The 17012-nt window shown below is 43.2% G+C and overlaps 1 protein-coding gene and 2 long non-coding RNA genes across 10 annotated transcripts in view; 2 read left to right on the top strand and 1 right to left on the bottom strand.

The window, feature by feature from the left end:
• The window catches only part of TRMT61A (tRNA methyltransferase 61A), a 28127-nt gene extending 11192 nt beyond the window's left edge, over positions 1-16935 (bottom strand). The window contains exons 1-2 of one of the 7 annotated variants that reach the window (XM_032692274.1): positions 16743-16935; positions 9513-9872 (exon numbers count right to left, since the gene is read on the bottom strand). In XM_032692274.1, the coding sequence (XP_032548165.1) occupies positions 9513-9843 (331 nt within the window). In that variant the 5' untranslated portion in view covers positions 9844-9872; positions 16743-16935. Of the gene's footprint in view, positions 1-9512; positions 9873-12123; positions 12314-12467; positions 12570-12613; positions 12727-12847; positions 12962-12990; positions 13092-13123; positions 13330-16742 lie in introns of those variants that run through there. The other 6 variants (XM_032692268.1, XM_032692275.1, XM_032692273.1 and 3 more) reach the window with 6 other exon arrangements.
• LOC116788988 lies at positions 12328-16874 on the top strand. Of its 2 annotated transcripts, none has more exons than XR_004357831.1 (4): positions 12328-12432; positions 13440-13618; positions 14661-14766; positions 16323-16874. It is a non-coding gene; the product is annotated as an uncharacterized LOC116788988 (long non-coding RNA). The 2 variants fall into 2 exon arrangements; XR_004357830.1 differs by lacking the exon at positions 12328-12432 and adding an exon at positions 12587-12772 and having other exon boundaries at positions 16323-16873.
• LOC116788989 lies at positions 14773-15531 on the top strand. The gene is made up of 2 exons (XR_004357832.1): positions 14773-14935; positions 15141-15531. It is a non-coding gene; the product is annotated as an uncharacterized LOC116788989 (long non-coding RNA).
• Positions 16936-17012: the final 77 nt, after the last annotated feature.

Raw genomic sequence — 17012 nt, 5'->3', positions numbered from 1 at the left:
GGGAAATTAACTGGAGAGGGTTTTTTTTCAAAGCACCAGGCTCCTCTAGGGTGAAAAGAGATTAGGGCAAATTTTAACGGATTTTCAAAATCTAACACTTCATTAAACAAAGAAAAGATTTTGGCAAGGGTCCGTGCTTGAAAAGCCTATTAATATCCATGCAAACAAATGGCCTACAGGATACAGAGTTTGCTTTGCCCAGACCTCTTAAGAGACATCCTCAACTCACACTGAAATTATCCAAAACTAAGGCCTGTTGGCTCCTTGCAGCCACAGTGACCAAACACCTGCTTTCACGTGTCACTTACACACACACACCTACACAATCTTAACTTACTGCAATGAGATCCATCACAAACCTGAAACTGTAGGTAACTGCATTTACCACGTACAAACAGGGACTAACAAGGCACAGATTTTTCCTTGTTTTGGTTTGATAATTTAGGAAACTTATTTTAAATGATCCACTGGAGTATTAAACAGATGAGTGACTAATAACGAACATTTTCACTGAAGAAAACACCCATATACCAATTCCCATTGCAAATTACTCACTCAAGTGGCATTTAGGAGAGCAACCCCCCAAATTCAAAACACCACAACCAACCCAATTCAAAAACCCTCAGCAAATTATCTGTGTTTATTGATTCATAATTCTGTGCTGGGAACACATTTCTCCTGTAGAAAGAAGATCTATTTCTAGCCATCTTCAATGATTGTTCAGGTTAAATTTCAACCTGAAGCAAGTTCTTTCAACTAACATACATCTTAAAACACTTATAAGGGACGGAACCTGACGTACAGCAGCTCAGAAAGGAAATTAATTAAGGGGCACAGGGGCTGGTACAGCTGCTTAATTGGAGCAGTGCTTTCCATAATCATACAGGAAGTCCAAGTTCATTGACAGATCCAAGGTTCTTGCCCTCCAGTCACACAAGGGGAGAAACACTGTCGTGGCAGTGTATTTAATCCGACAGCTCTGAAAGGGGAGACTTTCAGACTGTAAACAGAGCTCAGGGCCCAAGTTTGCCACCGGATCAACCAACGCCACCGCGCAATCGGCTCTGCTCCTCCGCTTCCCTCTGGGAGGGCTCTGACCCCAGTAGGCAGACTGGCACCCCCACCCCCAGCTTTAGCAGGGCAGATTAGAGGGGGAGGAAGGACCTACACATTTTTGCACTGGCTTCAGAGAGGTCCAAGGGAAGAGAGAAACTGTGACACATGCATTTAATAAAGTGAAAATCCAGGCATTTGTGCCAGTATTGAAATAATGCAAACAAAAAGCAAAACACACTTAAATGTGCTCACCTCAAAAACAATCTAGTTAGGGCACTTGTAGGCTCTTAAATGTCAACACAAACTTTTCCCTGGTCAAAAGGAGCACAGCAGCCATGTGGCTGAGAAAACTCAAAGATATATGTGCATAGAGAAGAAAAAGCATTCCATTGACTTTTTTTTTTAAATGACAAAAGCAGGGAACTGTTGTTCACAGAGTGCTAAAGGCTGAAATTCTGCCTTTACATTTAATGACATAAGGGAGGATTACACAACCGAGAACTATTGTAAAATGAGGGAATTTAATTATTTTACCTCTCAAATGGGTAATGCTGCACACTTTCTCCATCTCTCTCTGCTAATCTAGAGGAGTGAACAGAAGGCCTGTCAGCACAGCTGGGCTGTAAGCAGAAGAGAGAGGCAGCTTGTGCATGTATCCAGTTTCCTTGTTCATATTCTTTTACATTTTTAATCACTTTCCTTTTAAATCTGCTCTTAAAAACACCACAGAAGATATGGTTTGTCTACTTCATAGGAAAACCCATTAAGATTTTTTGTCTTCTTTTCTGATACTCCTTTTTTATTTACTAACTCCAAGCCAAACCCTGAACTAAACTCAGGACTGACTGGAAGTCACTACTTGCAGGTGTATTACAGCAGAGCTTTTGTTAAAAAAGGTTGCCAGGAATTATTTATTGTTGACTGGCTACTGCAAACATGAGAACAATACATATGTATCACATTTTAACATATCAAATTCTATCACATTAACATCGTTAATGAGAGTATTTCTGACGATGCTGCCTGCCTTCTCTGTAACAACATCCTCAAAACTGCTGAAAACAAAGAACAAGATGGTGAAGAATTACACACCATTGTCGAATCGCTTCTTGAAGACATGACAGATTCTGAATCCAGATCTGTGAAATGATTATGACTCTCTACTCTCATGTGCCTGATAGTTCTGCACACTTGATGTGATCCATTAATAACATGAGAGTCTGGCTTAAGTCCAGACTCACCACATGCCCCTAAGGCCCAATCAGTACTGTCTACAGAGGTCAGGAGTTCAACCCTATGTTTCCGTGATGTTGTAGAAGGGGAAATGAATGTTTATGTTCACCTTCTTCCCTGCAAATCTGCAATGTTCCACATTTCTGTCCTCCCACCACCTTCTCAATTAATTTTCAATTTCTGTTTGTGCTTATTTTGAAATCACTTCTAAAAAAAAGCAGTATTCAGCAAAATAACTCAAAGAGTCTTAGGCACCAGTTTTCACTAAGTTCTAGCTTTCCAGTTTCACTGAGAAATGAAAGTATTCTAGCACGACAGGGAATCAGTCAGGACAGCAGCAAGGAGTACTACTGAAGCCCTGTACTAGAATGCTACCAAACCAGAGATATCATAGCTGAATTGCCTGTATAAAATACAGGCAAAAAACTGAATGTCAAAACTATTTTACATCAGAAGAGGCAAGACAAGAACTGGAAGAACTTCAACAGATTTTCATTCGCAAAAGGTGCAGTGAAATGCCTCTGTTCCTCATTTGACCTAGAAGAACAATGTAAGACAGCTAGAACAATAGAGTTTATAACTTTTACACCAGGATGCTCCCTTTCTGACAGCCTGCACTATAAATAGCCTTGAAGACTGTTTGCTCTCTACCACAGGACAATGCCCATCTAACTATTGCATATTAATCATGAATGGATTCTACAGAAGAAAGGTAAAACAACGACAAAACAAAGACATTCTTAGCAGCTGCTCCTTTAGAGCTCACTTAGGTGAGCACTTGTGTCATTGCTAATTTTCACTTGGAAAACGTGATGCTCTTTCACACTGACTACTCTGTGATCTCAAACATCTTAGTCAAAGAGCAGACATCTGCATTGCAGGCATTAATGAGACACTGTAGGGTCCCCAATATGCCACACTCCAAGCTCAAGATCTGAGGAGGTGGCACTGTGCAGGGGATCAGTGTGCAGACTTGGAATGTGGTCCATCTCAGTTCAAAGGCAGGAATTAAGATCCTCTGTTAAACCCATACGGGTTAGGTGGCTTACAACCCTGCAGGCTGATGTAGCCCTTCTTGGGCTCAGGCACATGCCCTTCTCCTTCTCCAACACATTTAAGCTCAGGGGAGTGTTTCTGCCCTCTCCCAAGACAAAGAAAATACTGCAGTTTTAGAAGGATTTCAATCCTAGCAAGTGGACACCTAGATGAAACACTCTAGCTCAGCACCCAGTGATACTTCCAATTGCAGACAATAAACTACTGACCAGGCGAACTCCTTGATCCTGGCCCTGACCTCCAATAGATCTGTTCTTCTCACTCTCTGCTTATTTAAGGAATGGCTTTTCCACAGAGAAGCCTCCACACAGCTCAGCCACCTGGAGACAATGTCCATGTTAAGATCATTTCTCACCTTCTCAAAGTTGCAGTGGACAACATTTGAGCTGTTCAAAAACAACACATGCCATTTCATCACAGAATACCATCAAGAGAAACACGGGTGTCACCACAGCATCGAGCACAGTGCTTGACTGATATGGAATACAGAGTACATTTTTACACTATTTTCTGTTGTCTGCTTTTCTTATTGCAAAGGGATATTTGTCTAATCTCCTGGAATCCCATCCATGCCATAAACATAAGTGACCTGATTCTGTGTTCCACTAGCTTTCCTCTTTGCAGGCTATTGCTTGGCTTGCCTTCCCTAGAAATTTCTCATCAGGGGATCTTCTTTTTAAAAAAGGAACTACAAATCGTGATTTAAGATCTATAGATGTTTACAGTGCCTAAGCAAAATCATTTTGGAATAAAGCTGAATAAGCTCCTAAGTGCATATATAGGTTCTTATTGCTTGGAAACACGAAAAGAGAAAAGTATACAGTATGTTATTTAATTCTGGGTTTCTACAATATCTAGTAACATTTTAATAGAACTAAAGCTTCTGATGCAAAATTTGGCTACCGAAGATATTCTGAAATGAGTAAATACAACAAAACAATGACAGTGTTGCTGTGTTTGTCTCCTAGCTACGCCACTTAGACCTAGCAAATTGTAAGATGGGTCATGAGTCAGCTATGAGAACGGAAGGAGCCTCAAACCAAGGGAAAATTAATCTTTAGACAAAGCTAACAACTCCACAACTAAAATCTGTCAAGAAACACTGAACAGAGGAAGACTGCTCACTGTACATGACAAGTTTATGTAACCAGAAAATCATTAATGACTTTTAATGAATATATGAAGAGATATTAAGCATCAGATGGAAATTAACCCAAAGATCCTACTGTGAAGATAGTCAAGGGCACAAATCATGGTGCCAGAGGTCAAACACAGCAAGAGCAGGGACAGAGAGGAAGAGGAAGAGAGGGAGGGAGAGAATTTCAAGGAGATGAACTGGTGGCTGAAAGAGAAAACAGCAAATCAAAAAGTTCCCTTACAGTCCAGGAGTTCCCTTTACAGAAGATTAGCTCGCTCTCCTGCCTACCTGTTGTGGACACCACGCTGAAGCAGGAATTTTAGGCAGCAGGCTGGAGGTCAGAGAGGGCCACTGCTCACTGACCAAACTGAGAAGTTGAGAGAAGGATAGTATGGAAGCTTGTAGGCTGGCACTGCCTACAAAAGGATTTAAGAACTAATATTTCCTTAGAGATTCAAGAGTCTTCTACAGAATGGATATAATATGGTTAAGTTCAGAGATGCATGAGAAGTGAGCTTTGTGGTCAGGTGAAATTACAAGATGAAAGTGAGCCCAGAAAGTCTGGAAACAAATACTTTAGGGTATGGACAGCATTCCACATCAGCTGCATGACAGCCACAAGTCTGAATACATTGCAGTGATGCCTCACGTGATCACTTTTGGTTCATAGAATCATCACAGAATCACAGAATGGTTTGGGTTGAAAGACATCTTAAAGATTCTCTAGTTCCAACACACCTGCCATAGGGAGGACACCTTCCACTAGACCAGGATGCTCAAAACTCCACCCAACCAGGGCTTTGACACTTCCAGGAATGGGGCATCCACAGCTTCTCTGGGTGGCCTGTGCTGGTGCCTCACCACCCTCACAGTAGAGTTTCTTCCTAATATCCAGTCTAAAGCTGCCCTCTGTCAGCTTAAAGCCCATTACCCCTTGTCCTATCACTCCATGCCCTTGTAAAATTCCCTCCCCAGCTCTCTTGTAGCCCTTTTGGGTACTGGCAGGTGCTATAAGGTCTCCCTGGAGCCTTCTCTTCCCCAGGCTGAACAGCCTGCCTTCATAGAAGAGGTGCTCCAGCCCTCTGAGCATCTTCATGGCCTCCTCTGGACTTGCTCCAACAGGTCCATGTCCTCCTTATGGTCCTTCTGTTGAGGGCCCCAGAACTGGGCCAGTTCAGTGCTTTGGTGTGGCAAGAGAATACTGTGCTCTGCGACATTTGTGTTGATGAGGCCATTCTAATTCTTCAAGAGGTGCTATACAAGGATGAGGTTTTCTAATTCTCTCACTCTAACCTGAACAGCTGCTAAGAGGTAGATAAGGGAGACATTACGAAACACAGACATTAATTAGTATGAGCACATTCTAGAATCAAATACTTCCATTACACTAAAGACAGAGCTGCAAACAATTTACATATACCTATGGCACAAAAATTTTAAAGACATGAGCAGGATTTGTCAAAAAGTCTATAAGCACTTCAGAAGAGTCATAAGCAGACAGATGACTTGCTGGGACTCCACAATAAACTATTAATGATTTATTAAGTGTCCATGAATCATTAAGTCGTCACTAATTTTTTATGAGTGTACTTTTAACAAAATCTATACCCTGGCTGTGAGTTTGAAAATTTCATAATTGTTTTTGAGAGGCTCTAGTGTAAGGCTGGGCAGCAGCTCTCATTACCCCTTTACTTAGAAACCATGAGGACCCAGAACACTGTTCTCAGCCTTCAGAAATTCAGTCCATGAGCTCAGAAACCCATTGCTGTGTGGCAATGAATAGGATTTAGCAATTTTTAATTTGGGATTTAGCTGAAGGGAAACAAAAAAATCCAATTAACATTTTCGCTCATGTGAGTCTGATTTTGCTGAATGCTGAAGGATCACTGGGATGGTGCTTAAAGTACTTTTAACTAAATTACATTTTGTCTAAATACTATGCTCCATCAAAGCCAAAATATTTCTGAGATTTATCAGATTAAATGAGGTTTCACAGTGCTGCACTGTGTAATTCTGAGGGCAACCCTGAGCAATTCTGAGGGTTAGGACAGACATTTGTTTAGGTCTCACCAGGGAGACAGGACAGTAAAAAAGCCTCCATCTGTGGAGACTAGAAAGAAAAACACACATTTGTTTGGAAAAAATATCTGAAAGGTTTCATATTGGTTCCAACGTAGCATAAAAATAAATGTAAACCCCTCAAAATCTATTGACAAATGGGGTTGTTATATTACAGGCAGCCTTACCTGGGAAGCTGACATCAAGACTAGTTTTGGAGAGTGACACAAAAAAGAAAGATTCAGCTTATTCCTTTATCTAGACAGTTGCTGCACATGCAGTGAACACAAACTGGATCAGAGTTACCTGACAAGAATAAACTTTCACACTATCAGGCCACTTACAGCAGGTATTTAAGCAGCTCTCTCGAGTATCCTTTAATTCTGGGAAGATCAGGCTGCTAAAAACTATCCAAGCAGGGAATTCCTCAGACCAGAAAGCAATGCTTTCAATAGATCTTAGCTCCAGTATTAGTGCTAACATTTTTAAAATCTTAACATACCTTTATAAATTAGAAATTAGCAGAAGACAGAAAAAGGATCATATTCCTACACCCCCGTAATGAAACATCAGGCAGATGCAGAGTTCCCTGACTGAGTATGCCTGGATCATTTTAATTATGCATGTACTGCTGACAAGCTTGCTCTTTATGTGTTTATTAAAGATTATTAAAAATAGTAAAAACTGTATTAATATGTTTGTATCTTTTATGACAAACACGACTAATCAATTTAAACCATATAATTCAAGTGATATAAAATTAAGCTTTCTGGTTATTCTACTCCATTTTAATAATCACATACAAAAGATCATTTATACTCGTATTCACAGCATTACAACACGACACAGAGGGTATTTCATCTTACTTTTTCAATCCTTTCTTCACACAGTTGTGGAGACTAATGCACAGTTCTGCTTTGCTTACACTGTGTAAATGCAGGGCACAATTCCACAGTCCAATCAGCAAGACAAGGGGAAAGGAGCCTGGGCCCTTTACAGAGCCTTCTTTGCCAGTACATACAGCAACTGTGTGTTTAAGTTCAACTTCAAATAATAAAAAAGACATACCTCCATGCTAATTAATGCTCAAAACACATCTAGAACCAGCAGCAGCAGGAAGCAGACTCAAGTGTCATTGCTAGACCAGACTTCCTGTCTTGTTTCTACTCATGGCCACTGGGCTGGTTCTGTGTAGCACACATGAGGTTAACTGAGAACTAATGATTTTGGATCACTGAATACCATCTAATTTGGGACGGCACCAAAGTAGATTACATCACCACACTGGAGGCTCTAGTTGTCAATGTCTGTAAAATTTGTAATTCAAAGCAAATCTGCAGTAAGATCTCTTGCTTCGAGGTTAACCAGACAGATTTCATGCAGCACTTCCTTTTTTTGTGAACAGTGAGCCTTTCAAGCAAGACAAGCACAACTTCAGCAGTAAAACTGTTCACTTTTCCTGGACAGCTTAAGTTGCAATACATTGATAGCACAGGCATTAAAATAAACCTGGGGGCAGCTTCCCATTGGCAAAAAGAATTGTTTGTGGCTATGATTTTTGACTTGTAACATTTTTGGAAATCATCACATGTTTCCATTTCTTAGCTCTTTAGATAAACAAGTAATGTAACATTTTCATTTTCTCTAGGCACCTTTGACGTTACTGAAAACATTTTAAGTGCTGCTCTGTACATTTGACTATTCCAAGGGAGCAGGAACATGGAACAATTCAAACCTCCCCCTCCCCCAACTAATTTGTTGTGGGTTTTTTCCCATCCCTAAACATAGCAGGGAGGGAAAGAGGTGAAGAGCTCCCTAATGAAGCTACTCCCCATGACAAACCTAAAAATGCCCGATTGTTCTAGAAACCAAATTACAAACTCAAAGGACCCAACCATTTTCACAGTGTCAGAGGCTTCTGCACATGGCTTTGCCTGTTTCGAGTGCTGCTGTACAGCAACCAGCTCAATGTACTGGTTCTTAACCAGGGTACAACTGGATGCAGAGATAAGTGGTCCTTATGCCTGAAAAGTTGCCCAAAAATATGTTTGAGTGGGAACAGGAAATGTTAAATGCAAGAAAGTACAGTGCATCACAGTCCTGTCATGCTGATCCTTTGTCATATCTATGCTTGAAAGGGAAGTATGAAACTGCTTCATAAAAACACTCAAAGGAAACAGCCAGAAAAAACAAGGACAAACTACCTCATTTCATATTTTTTCAAACTACAGAAATGCACTCAAATCAAGCAAGCTTTATACTGCCTGCAGTAATAAAGTTACGAAGACATTATTATAAACTCTGTGTAACAGGAAGATATTTATGTAAAATTTCACTCCTTACTTCCAAATTAAGCAAAATCATGAAAGCTGTATTAAATGAAACCAAGTTTTGAGGAACACATCATCCATTGTATTATATCAGTGATTTTGCACGTAGTTGTGGTGCTACAAGTAGATTACACTTGGGAAGAGAAAAACGAAATATATGTACTTACATGGTATCACTTCATATAAACACTGCCACTTTATTTCCCTTATTAGTTCAACACCCTATCATCAGAATCTCTTCCATGAGGCCATCTCAACTATATTCTCTGAAACTGCAAATTCATAGCTCAACTTTTGATTCAAATCGTGTATTTAAAAACATTTTAAAGTACTTAACAACAGCTCTAGAAAAGGGAAGTGAAAATGTGTACATACTTGTTCTAAACAGATGAATTAATCAAACACATACTCAGAGGTATATCCATACACGAGGCCAGCTTACTGAGGTAGCATCAGTTGTTGAAGAAACAGCAGCTGGTAACACGTGCACATGAAATAAAATTATTCAATGTGTAGGCTCAGAAAATTGTATCACAGTGGGAAAAAGCTCACCTTTCAGCAAAATATAAAGAAAAGCCAGTTTTTTCATGGAATTGTTGGTGTTAGTTCTTAATAAAGGATTTCAACATAGTAATTATTACCTGATTCACATACTATGGAGCCTGGCTTCAGTTCTAACATCATGGTGATTATAGAGATGTCAGTGGAATACAGGATCTGTGTCCTGTGAGGGAGATTCATGGTCCACAGTTCTGGAGTTGGATGAAGAATGAACACCCATCCTCCCTTACTGCAGGTCACTTTGGAGCCGTACTTCTTGCCTATGAGGTCTGTGGAGTGCCTGATGACCCCGTACTTAGTCTGTGTTACAGTGCCATGCTGGACTTTCACAGGAAACATGGATTCGTGGCCCAAGAACACAATAGCTGTGTCACCATCCTTTATGGTATCTCCATATTCAATAAAACTCATTGTGACAGTTGTTGGCTGATGATTGACACCTAGAAAAGATTAAATAGGTCAGGAGAGTTTCGCAGGATCTGAAAGTACAGACATAAACCCAAATAATTTTATTTTCCCCAATACAGAACAAAACCACACTGTGCAAATAAGACATTAGGAAGAGAACTCCAGGAGGTTCAGAGAGCTGCCCCCCCCCGCTGCACTCTTGATCCAATTAAAATCAATGGAAAAACCTACAGATTTGAATATAACCAGTATTTTTCCTGGTTTATGGTACATTTTAAAGAAAAATCGGGAAATACATTGTAATTTCTCAGCCTGCACCAAAATGCTACTGAGAAACTTGTACAGTTAGTGCAATTAGTACCAATTTCAGTACTTTGTCCAATTCCAGTTCATGAGCACTCAGAGCATGTTATTAAGCAGTAACTTTTATTCCCATTTTCTTGCTTATTTCTTGGTGATTTACAGCGTAAAGACATACTACTACTTGCCTTGACATAAATCACTAGTTATTAAGACCACTAACTAAAGTTTACTTGACAGTTCTCCAGCTGGAGGTTTAGAGATTGGATAAACGCAGTATCTGCATTAATTTATGCATAAATTTTACTAACTACATGGGAAAAAAGAATACTGTGGTCTTTAATTTGCCATTGGGGGTGCAAAGTAATTTTCTGGGAAGCAATCTGGGCTGCAGCTAAATGTAAACAACCAGTTGCAAACTAATGCAAACAGTTCTATCACTTCAGCCCCATGGTCTTGGAGCTGTTTAGAGAATTACAATTAACTTTTGTTGGCTTTGAGTAGACAACCTACAAATCAGAAGGCAGCTTACAATGAAACCTGGCATTGCCTTTCAGATAAGGCAGCTAAATATCTAAGCTGCAGGTTGATCAGTTTGTGGAATGAATTTTTTAAGGAAGTAATGGTGATCCCAAAGTAAGAAATTAAAGCCTTGGACAGAAGGCTTTGAAAGTCAAATTTCCGCTACTTCTTCCACAACATAATCAAAAGCAGCATAACTTTTAGTTTCAGAGTAATGATTTGGTTTCAGCACTTTTGTATTGAACGTGTAGCAGCTTGGCCCTGCTTCATCGTTTTAATTAAAAACTTTCAGTTCTGGAACTGTAGTCTGGTTTTGTTGACCAGAACTCCAGGTAGCTCAATTTGCTGTTAAGCAGCTACATTTATAATTTCAGTCACTGATGCTGATAAACAGATGTGCTTGTGGGCAAAACTTCCAAAGCTCATGACACGATTATTGCGTAAGGTGTTCAGATGCCAAAGCAGAACAGGCCTGTCTGGACGTATGGTGAAATAGTAAGAATGAATTCAGAAATGTATACATACAGGATGTTGTGAGATAGCACAAATGCTGTGTTTTATAGCTTGCACCTTCTGATTACATTCATGCCTTAATCGCTCATAAATGATACCTATAGTTCTCATTGTAGATACTATTAATGCAGTGCAGTTTTCAGCTCTCAGAACAGCGCCATTTGAAAGGATCTCCACTGTAGTCCATTTCTTTCACAGTATTTACTGCAACTACACCCATGTGCAAAAGCAACATTCCTGCAGCATGTCTGCAGGGACACAGAGAGATCTCCCTTTGATCACACAAACTGGTTCCCAATTTTTTTGCCTTCCTTTGAGCCACTACACTTAACACAGCTAATTGTCACAGCAGTGAATCACAGAATCATCAAGGCTGGAAGAGACCTTCAAGACCATCAAGCCCAGAAAGTCCAGTCCATGTCAGTGCACACTGACATCCCAAGTGACTCATCTCTCAGGCTCAGATCTCTATCTGGCACATTATATTCATCCACTTGGGGTAAAATTGGTGTCTGTGACAAGCTTTGGAAGTTTCTTTGCCTCCCCTCACCCCATTGCAAGGAACAGAGTTGAGCTACAAACACTTGAAATATTTTCCATTCCCTCCCAGTGTAGAGGCTCCTGCACTGTGTTACACTTCTCCTCTGGGCAGCAGGCGGGGGATTGGAGGAGCATCGCTGTTGCCACACGGTGCTGCCAAGTGGGGGGCAATGGCAGTGTGTGTGTGGGGGAATGGCAATGGGGGAATGGGAGTAGGGGCATGGCAGTGGTTGAAATGGCAGTGGCGAGGAGGCGAGGCAGGGCCTCCTGCCACGGGATCAGGACTTTTCTGCGGCCTTGCCATGGCTGCAGCGACCTAAGCCCAACGACCCAGGCGATCCCTCGCAGCCTCACAAATTAAACCACTGACATAACTCTGTGCTCCCTTCAACCACAGCCCAGGTATACCTCTCCCTCCCCTAAGCAGCTGCCACAAGAACCTGGCAGGCTGCCTCTTCCCCCTCCTGCAGCCTGGCAGCTTGGCATGGGGGCAGGGGAAGCTCCCGAAGAGGAGGAGGAGGCAAGCACAACCCTCTCGCCCCCCCGGGCTGATGAATCGCTCCCTGCCCGCGCTCCGACAGGTGACCCCGATGCTCCGACAGGTGATCCCGATGCCAGAGCCCCCCTCAGCCCCCTCCCGCGCCCCGGCAGCGCATCAGCCCGTCCCTGCGGCCCCGGGAACCTCGCGGCTGTTCCGGGCCCGAAGGATTTAACGCGGTATTTGCTGCGGGAGGGGGGTGAGAAGCACGGACCGGGCAGGGAAGGGGTCAGAGGCGGGATTAGCCTGCGGCAGAGCAGCGTTAACCCGTGACGGGTCCGCGGGGGGCGGGACCGCCCTCGCCTCAGCGCCCGTGTCCCCCAGGCAGCCGTCGGCTGTCCCCGCGTCCCGAGCCGTTACCTCCCCAGGCCCGGCCCGGCCCGGCCCGGCTCGGCTCTCCTCACACGCGGAGCCCGCCCAGCGCCTCCTTCCGCCCCGGTCGCAGGCTGCTGACGCTCCCGTCGCCTCCGCCCCCGCCAGCCCTGCCTGGAGCCGGGGAGTCGCCGCCGCCAGTGCCCGGTGCGGTCAGACCCTGTTCTCGCCGCCCGTTCCCCTCAGCCCGCCATCCCCTCAGTCCCATCGAGGCGCCTGTACCTCTCAGCCCCCTTGAGTCGCCTGTCCCCCTCAGCCCACCATGCCCACAGTCCCATCGAGGCGCCCGTCCTCCTCAGTGCTCCTTGCTGGGACCCTGAGTAGGGGGGACAGCCACTGACTGCCCTCAGCAGCCCCCCAGGCACCTCTCGATGAGCTGGCCGAGGTGCTCCTGCCTTGGGCAGCTGCCCTCTCTGTGAAACTTGAGAGGTCCCAGTGGGTCACTGTTGAAAGCCATGATGGGGACTGGTGGCCCCAATGGGAACTTGAGTTCCTCACCCATCCAATGTGTGAGGAATCTCGAGGACCACCACCAGGAGGGCTGAAGCCCCCTTCCCCAGGGAATGGCTTTGCCTTTGCCATCAGCAGACCCAAGCCTCGCCTCCAGTGCTTGGGGAATGGAGCTTCCAGAAAGTTCTGCCTGCCCTCCCCCAGGGCAGCCTACTTGGGGAAAGGCAGCTCAAGGCCAACCAGGCTCCTCACAGGGGTTTCATAAGGCTGCAGGAGAAACCACAATGTGGGCTCAGAAGCAGCAGAATCGTTATCTAACCCCCTAACAGCATGGTACTAACTCCTACTTTTGTCTCATGTTTAGGATTGAAGTGATGTGGAGAGCCCTGTGTGCCCTGGTGGTACGGGGGATGTAATCAGGAGGCAAGGAGAAGCAAAGGAGGAGAGTATTGCCTCATCTTCTGCTCACAACAAGCCCAGGCCACCTGGCATGGGAGGGGTATGGGCATAGCAGAGAGCGTGTGAATCACCCTGGCCGTGCAGGTAATGTTCCCAGCTAAATCAGATAATGCTCTGTACTGTGCTGCATTCACCAGTAACCTGTAATACACAAAAATGGAGAAAGTCATCCTTTCACAATCACGACCACAGTAACGGAGATCTGTTTAGATGATGAGCTGTTATTTTTTTGTGGTTCCATCAAGTAAAAGGGATTTTTTTTCCCATTACCTTCAGTGAGAACATATTTTTTGTTATGGTGTTGACCTACCCATAGCATAATTGCAGTAGTCTTTGTTAGTTATGAAACTCTCCTCCATCTAATCTAAACATAATGTATGCAGTTTCAGAGGTTTCTTAAACTGCAAACTCCTACTCAGCTGTTTTTCTGACTGGCAATCATGGCTCTACTTTGCCTTTATATTTGCACCCACTTTGTTTAATTTTCTGACATTTTTAGTGTCATTGGCTATATTTGTCATTGTTTATGTTCTCGTGTCCTTTCTTTCCCGTGATGAGATGATGTTCAGATCACTGTGGGCCTGACTGTGTGCAAGATTGAGACACTTAGCAACTCCTAGTTTCCACAGGCCCTCAGCTCACTGGAAACTATCAGTAATTTTCAACAGACTGCCTAAGAAGTGAGAAAAAGTACACCAAGGATAATAACTAGGCAATTACATTTTAAGTGATAAATATAAATGGGAAGAGAAGTTTCACTTGACAAGTTAAGCAGATGCAACTATAACCAGTTTCTTTAATTTACTATTACATGAGTGTTATGTTTAATTTTCAAGTGCTATTTAGTTGTCAGTTAAGAACTGGAGACAATTCAGTTGTTTATAGCAAACTACTTTCTCTTGCTGTTTCCTAATTTGGAATATTTTTCTACATTTTTAAGAAAATGTTTATCTCCTAAATCTTCAGCTTCATCTTACATTCACGCAAGTAATTTCAGAAGACACATTCACTAGCCAGCACCCATCCTCTCTTGCAGTTGTACACTGCACAACATTTATAATTAAGCCTCTTAGGAAGTTAGCTGCATGGCCCATGATTAACTTCCCTTAATTCTTCATTGTTAAAGCTCAGTGCAGAGATCTCTGGAGTAATCACCCCAGCTTTCCATCCTGAGCTGCAGAACTCAACATGTATAAGTCAGTATTCGCTAAGATACCATCCCAGCATGGAAAGTGAGTATTGGCGCCTTTATCACAGTCTGACAGGCCATACAGGCTTGTCCAAAGCAAGTGTTTCCCAGCAGATGAGGCAGATAGAGCGGGTGATCAGAGGCTGTTGACACAAGGCACAGCATCTGTAATTAAGTCACCAGGGAAGCTGGCATGGGATGCTGTGACAAAGGTAGGATCCAGTTTACACACAGCTTTCAGCAGATCTTAAAATGCTGTCTGAGTAAAACCCAGCCACTTCTGACTTACTGCACACTAGAAGTTTGTCAAATAGTGGTGAGGGAAAAGGGGTAGAGAGTGCACTGTTTATTAAACATATAAATTGAACATACGGCTGTTTTTGCACCCGTGACTCTCTTTCCATATCTGCTTCTCAGACCAAAGTTCTGTGAAAAACAGGTGTCTGTTTGTGTTGGAAATGCTGTAATGTATGGTACACTGAGATCTACTACCTGCTTATAATGACTGGTGTTCCCTGTTCTGCAAGACTGGGAGGGAAAGAGCATATCCAATGAACAGAAGTAGATCCTTGGATTTTGGATCTTGGTGACCTTGACTCCACAACTCTACTGAACATTTACATTACAGAACAGTTGATTGCTTCTTTGTTTGTGTGGCAATAGATTATGGAATAAGGTGAAAGGAGCCTTGAGAACCTACCCTGATATGATTTTTTTTTTCTTTTTGTGAAGAACACCACCACAAAAATATGGTATAATTTAAGAAAATGGTTTTAGTTTTATTTCTATTTCAAATAAAATATTAAAAATACATGTTTTACATTAGAAAAATCCACAATCAGAATTGTGTTTGCAGCTGAGGTAATCCAGCAATACTATATTTATATTTTAATTTATTGAGGACTCTGGGTACAGTTTTATGCTTACATTCATTTAATACTTGTTTAGCCATGGCATTACTTGCAATTTACACTATTCTGAAGTGTGAGCGTTGTGTGAAACTAGTAATATGTAGGGGAAGATTCTGTGAGGTTAAAAGTGCAGAGCAGTCCTAGAGAGAGGATTTGTTCTTTGATCCGGAAGATAAGAGGCCGGACTTGTACAGATGCTGAGCCCTTGGCTTCTCCTGGAGATCTGTATATTCAGCATCTCAGTCTACCAGACCTGGAATAACTCGGAAATCTGGATGGCAGCCAAACACAGTATATTTTTATTTCAGGCAGTCTAGGCTTTTTATTTTGCAATGATTTTTTTCTATATGTACATTATTATTTTTAAATCCTAAGCAGTTCTGTAAAGTGCCCTCACTTCTTGTTGTTAGGGTGAGGGTACTGGTTGTGGTGCTGAAAGGATTATGGTAGGGAAAGAATTTTAGGTGATGTCTCCTGACATTCACAACTTGTATCAAGGAAGGCAACTGTGGGACTCAGATCCGCATTCACGTGGATAAGTACACTGTTTGGACAGGAGGATAATAAATATGGGTTCTGCTGTGAGAAACACACATCAGAGAAAGATAAAGATACTATTATGTAAAGGTGAAAGTCAGATCAAGACAGTCATTCACATTGTTAATATATTTATTTCTGCAAACATCAGGATTCTCAGCTGCATCTTGGCTTTGGGACAAACCGGCTCACGAAGGGACCAGTGGAAGTCACTGTTTTTGAGAATTTCAGGTGAGCTTTAGATGGGTTGGATTGCAGAGTTCCTGTGCCCATCTTTAGCAGGAAATCACCCACTCTCCAATAAAAGCTTAAGACTTCTTTTTTTTTGGCACATGACAAGCAGAGGATTCGCTGTGCTTTACACAACCACCCTACTTCCTTTCACATTAAACTGTAAAAGGAGCCCACGGCTTCGCAGGTGCTGGAGGCGAGGTGCAGGTCCTCCCTCAGCAGAGCCGGGCTGCCGGGGGCTGGGCGCCAGATCCGCACCCGCCTCAGGGGCAGTTACTGACAGTTACGGCCAGTGCTGACATTACATAACCCTCAGTTTTGGGATGGCACGTTATCACACCCGCGGCTGAATCCTCGACCGAGGTGTGAAGAGCCAATATTCATGGCAACGGGCCATGTTGGTGCACGATGGCGCAGAGAGATGGAATTCTGCCCACACATCGGCGCTCAGCGGAGGCGCCGCGGCTCCCTCGGCTCTGCGGGAGCGGCCCCAGGGGGTCCCCCCCACCCCCGCGCGGCCTCCCCAACGCCGAGCAAAATGGCGGCAGGCGCGGGACCGGCCGGCAGCGGAGCGTTGGCCCCGCCCTCCGGCGCGCGGCCCAATGGAATG

Source organism: Chiroxiphia lanceolata, chromosome 6 (genome assembly GCF_009829145.1).
Source record: "Chiroxiphia lanceolata isolate bChiLan1 chromosome 6, bChiLan1.pri, whole genome shotgun sequence".
NCBI lineage: Eukaryota > Metazoa > Chordata > Aves > Passeriformes > Pipridae > Chiroxiphia > Chiroxiphia lanceolata.
This window is presented reverse-complemented; position numbering and strand designations above follow the sequence as displayed.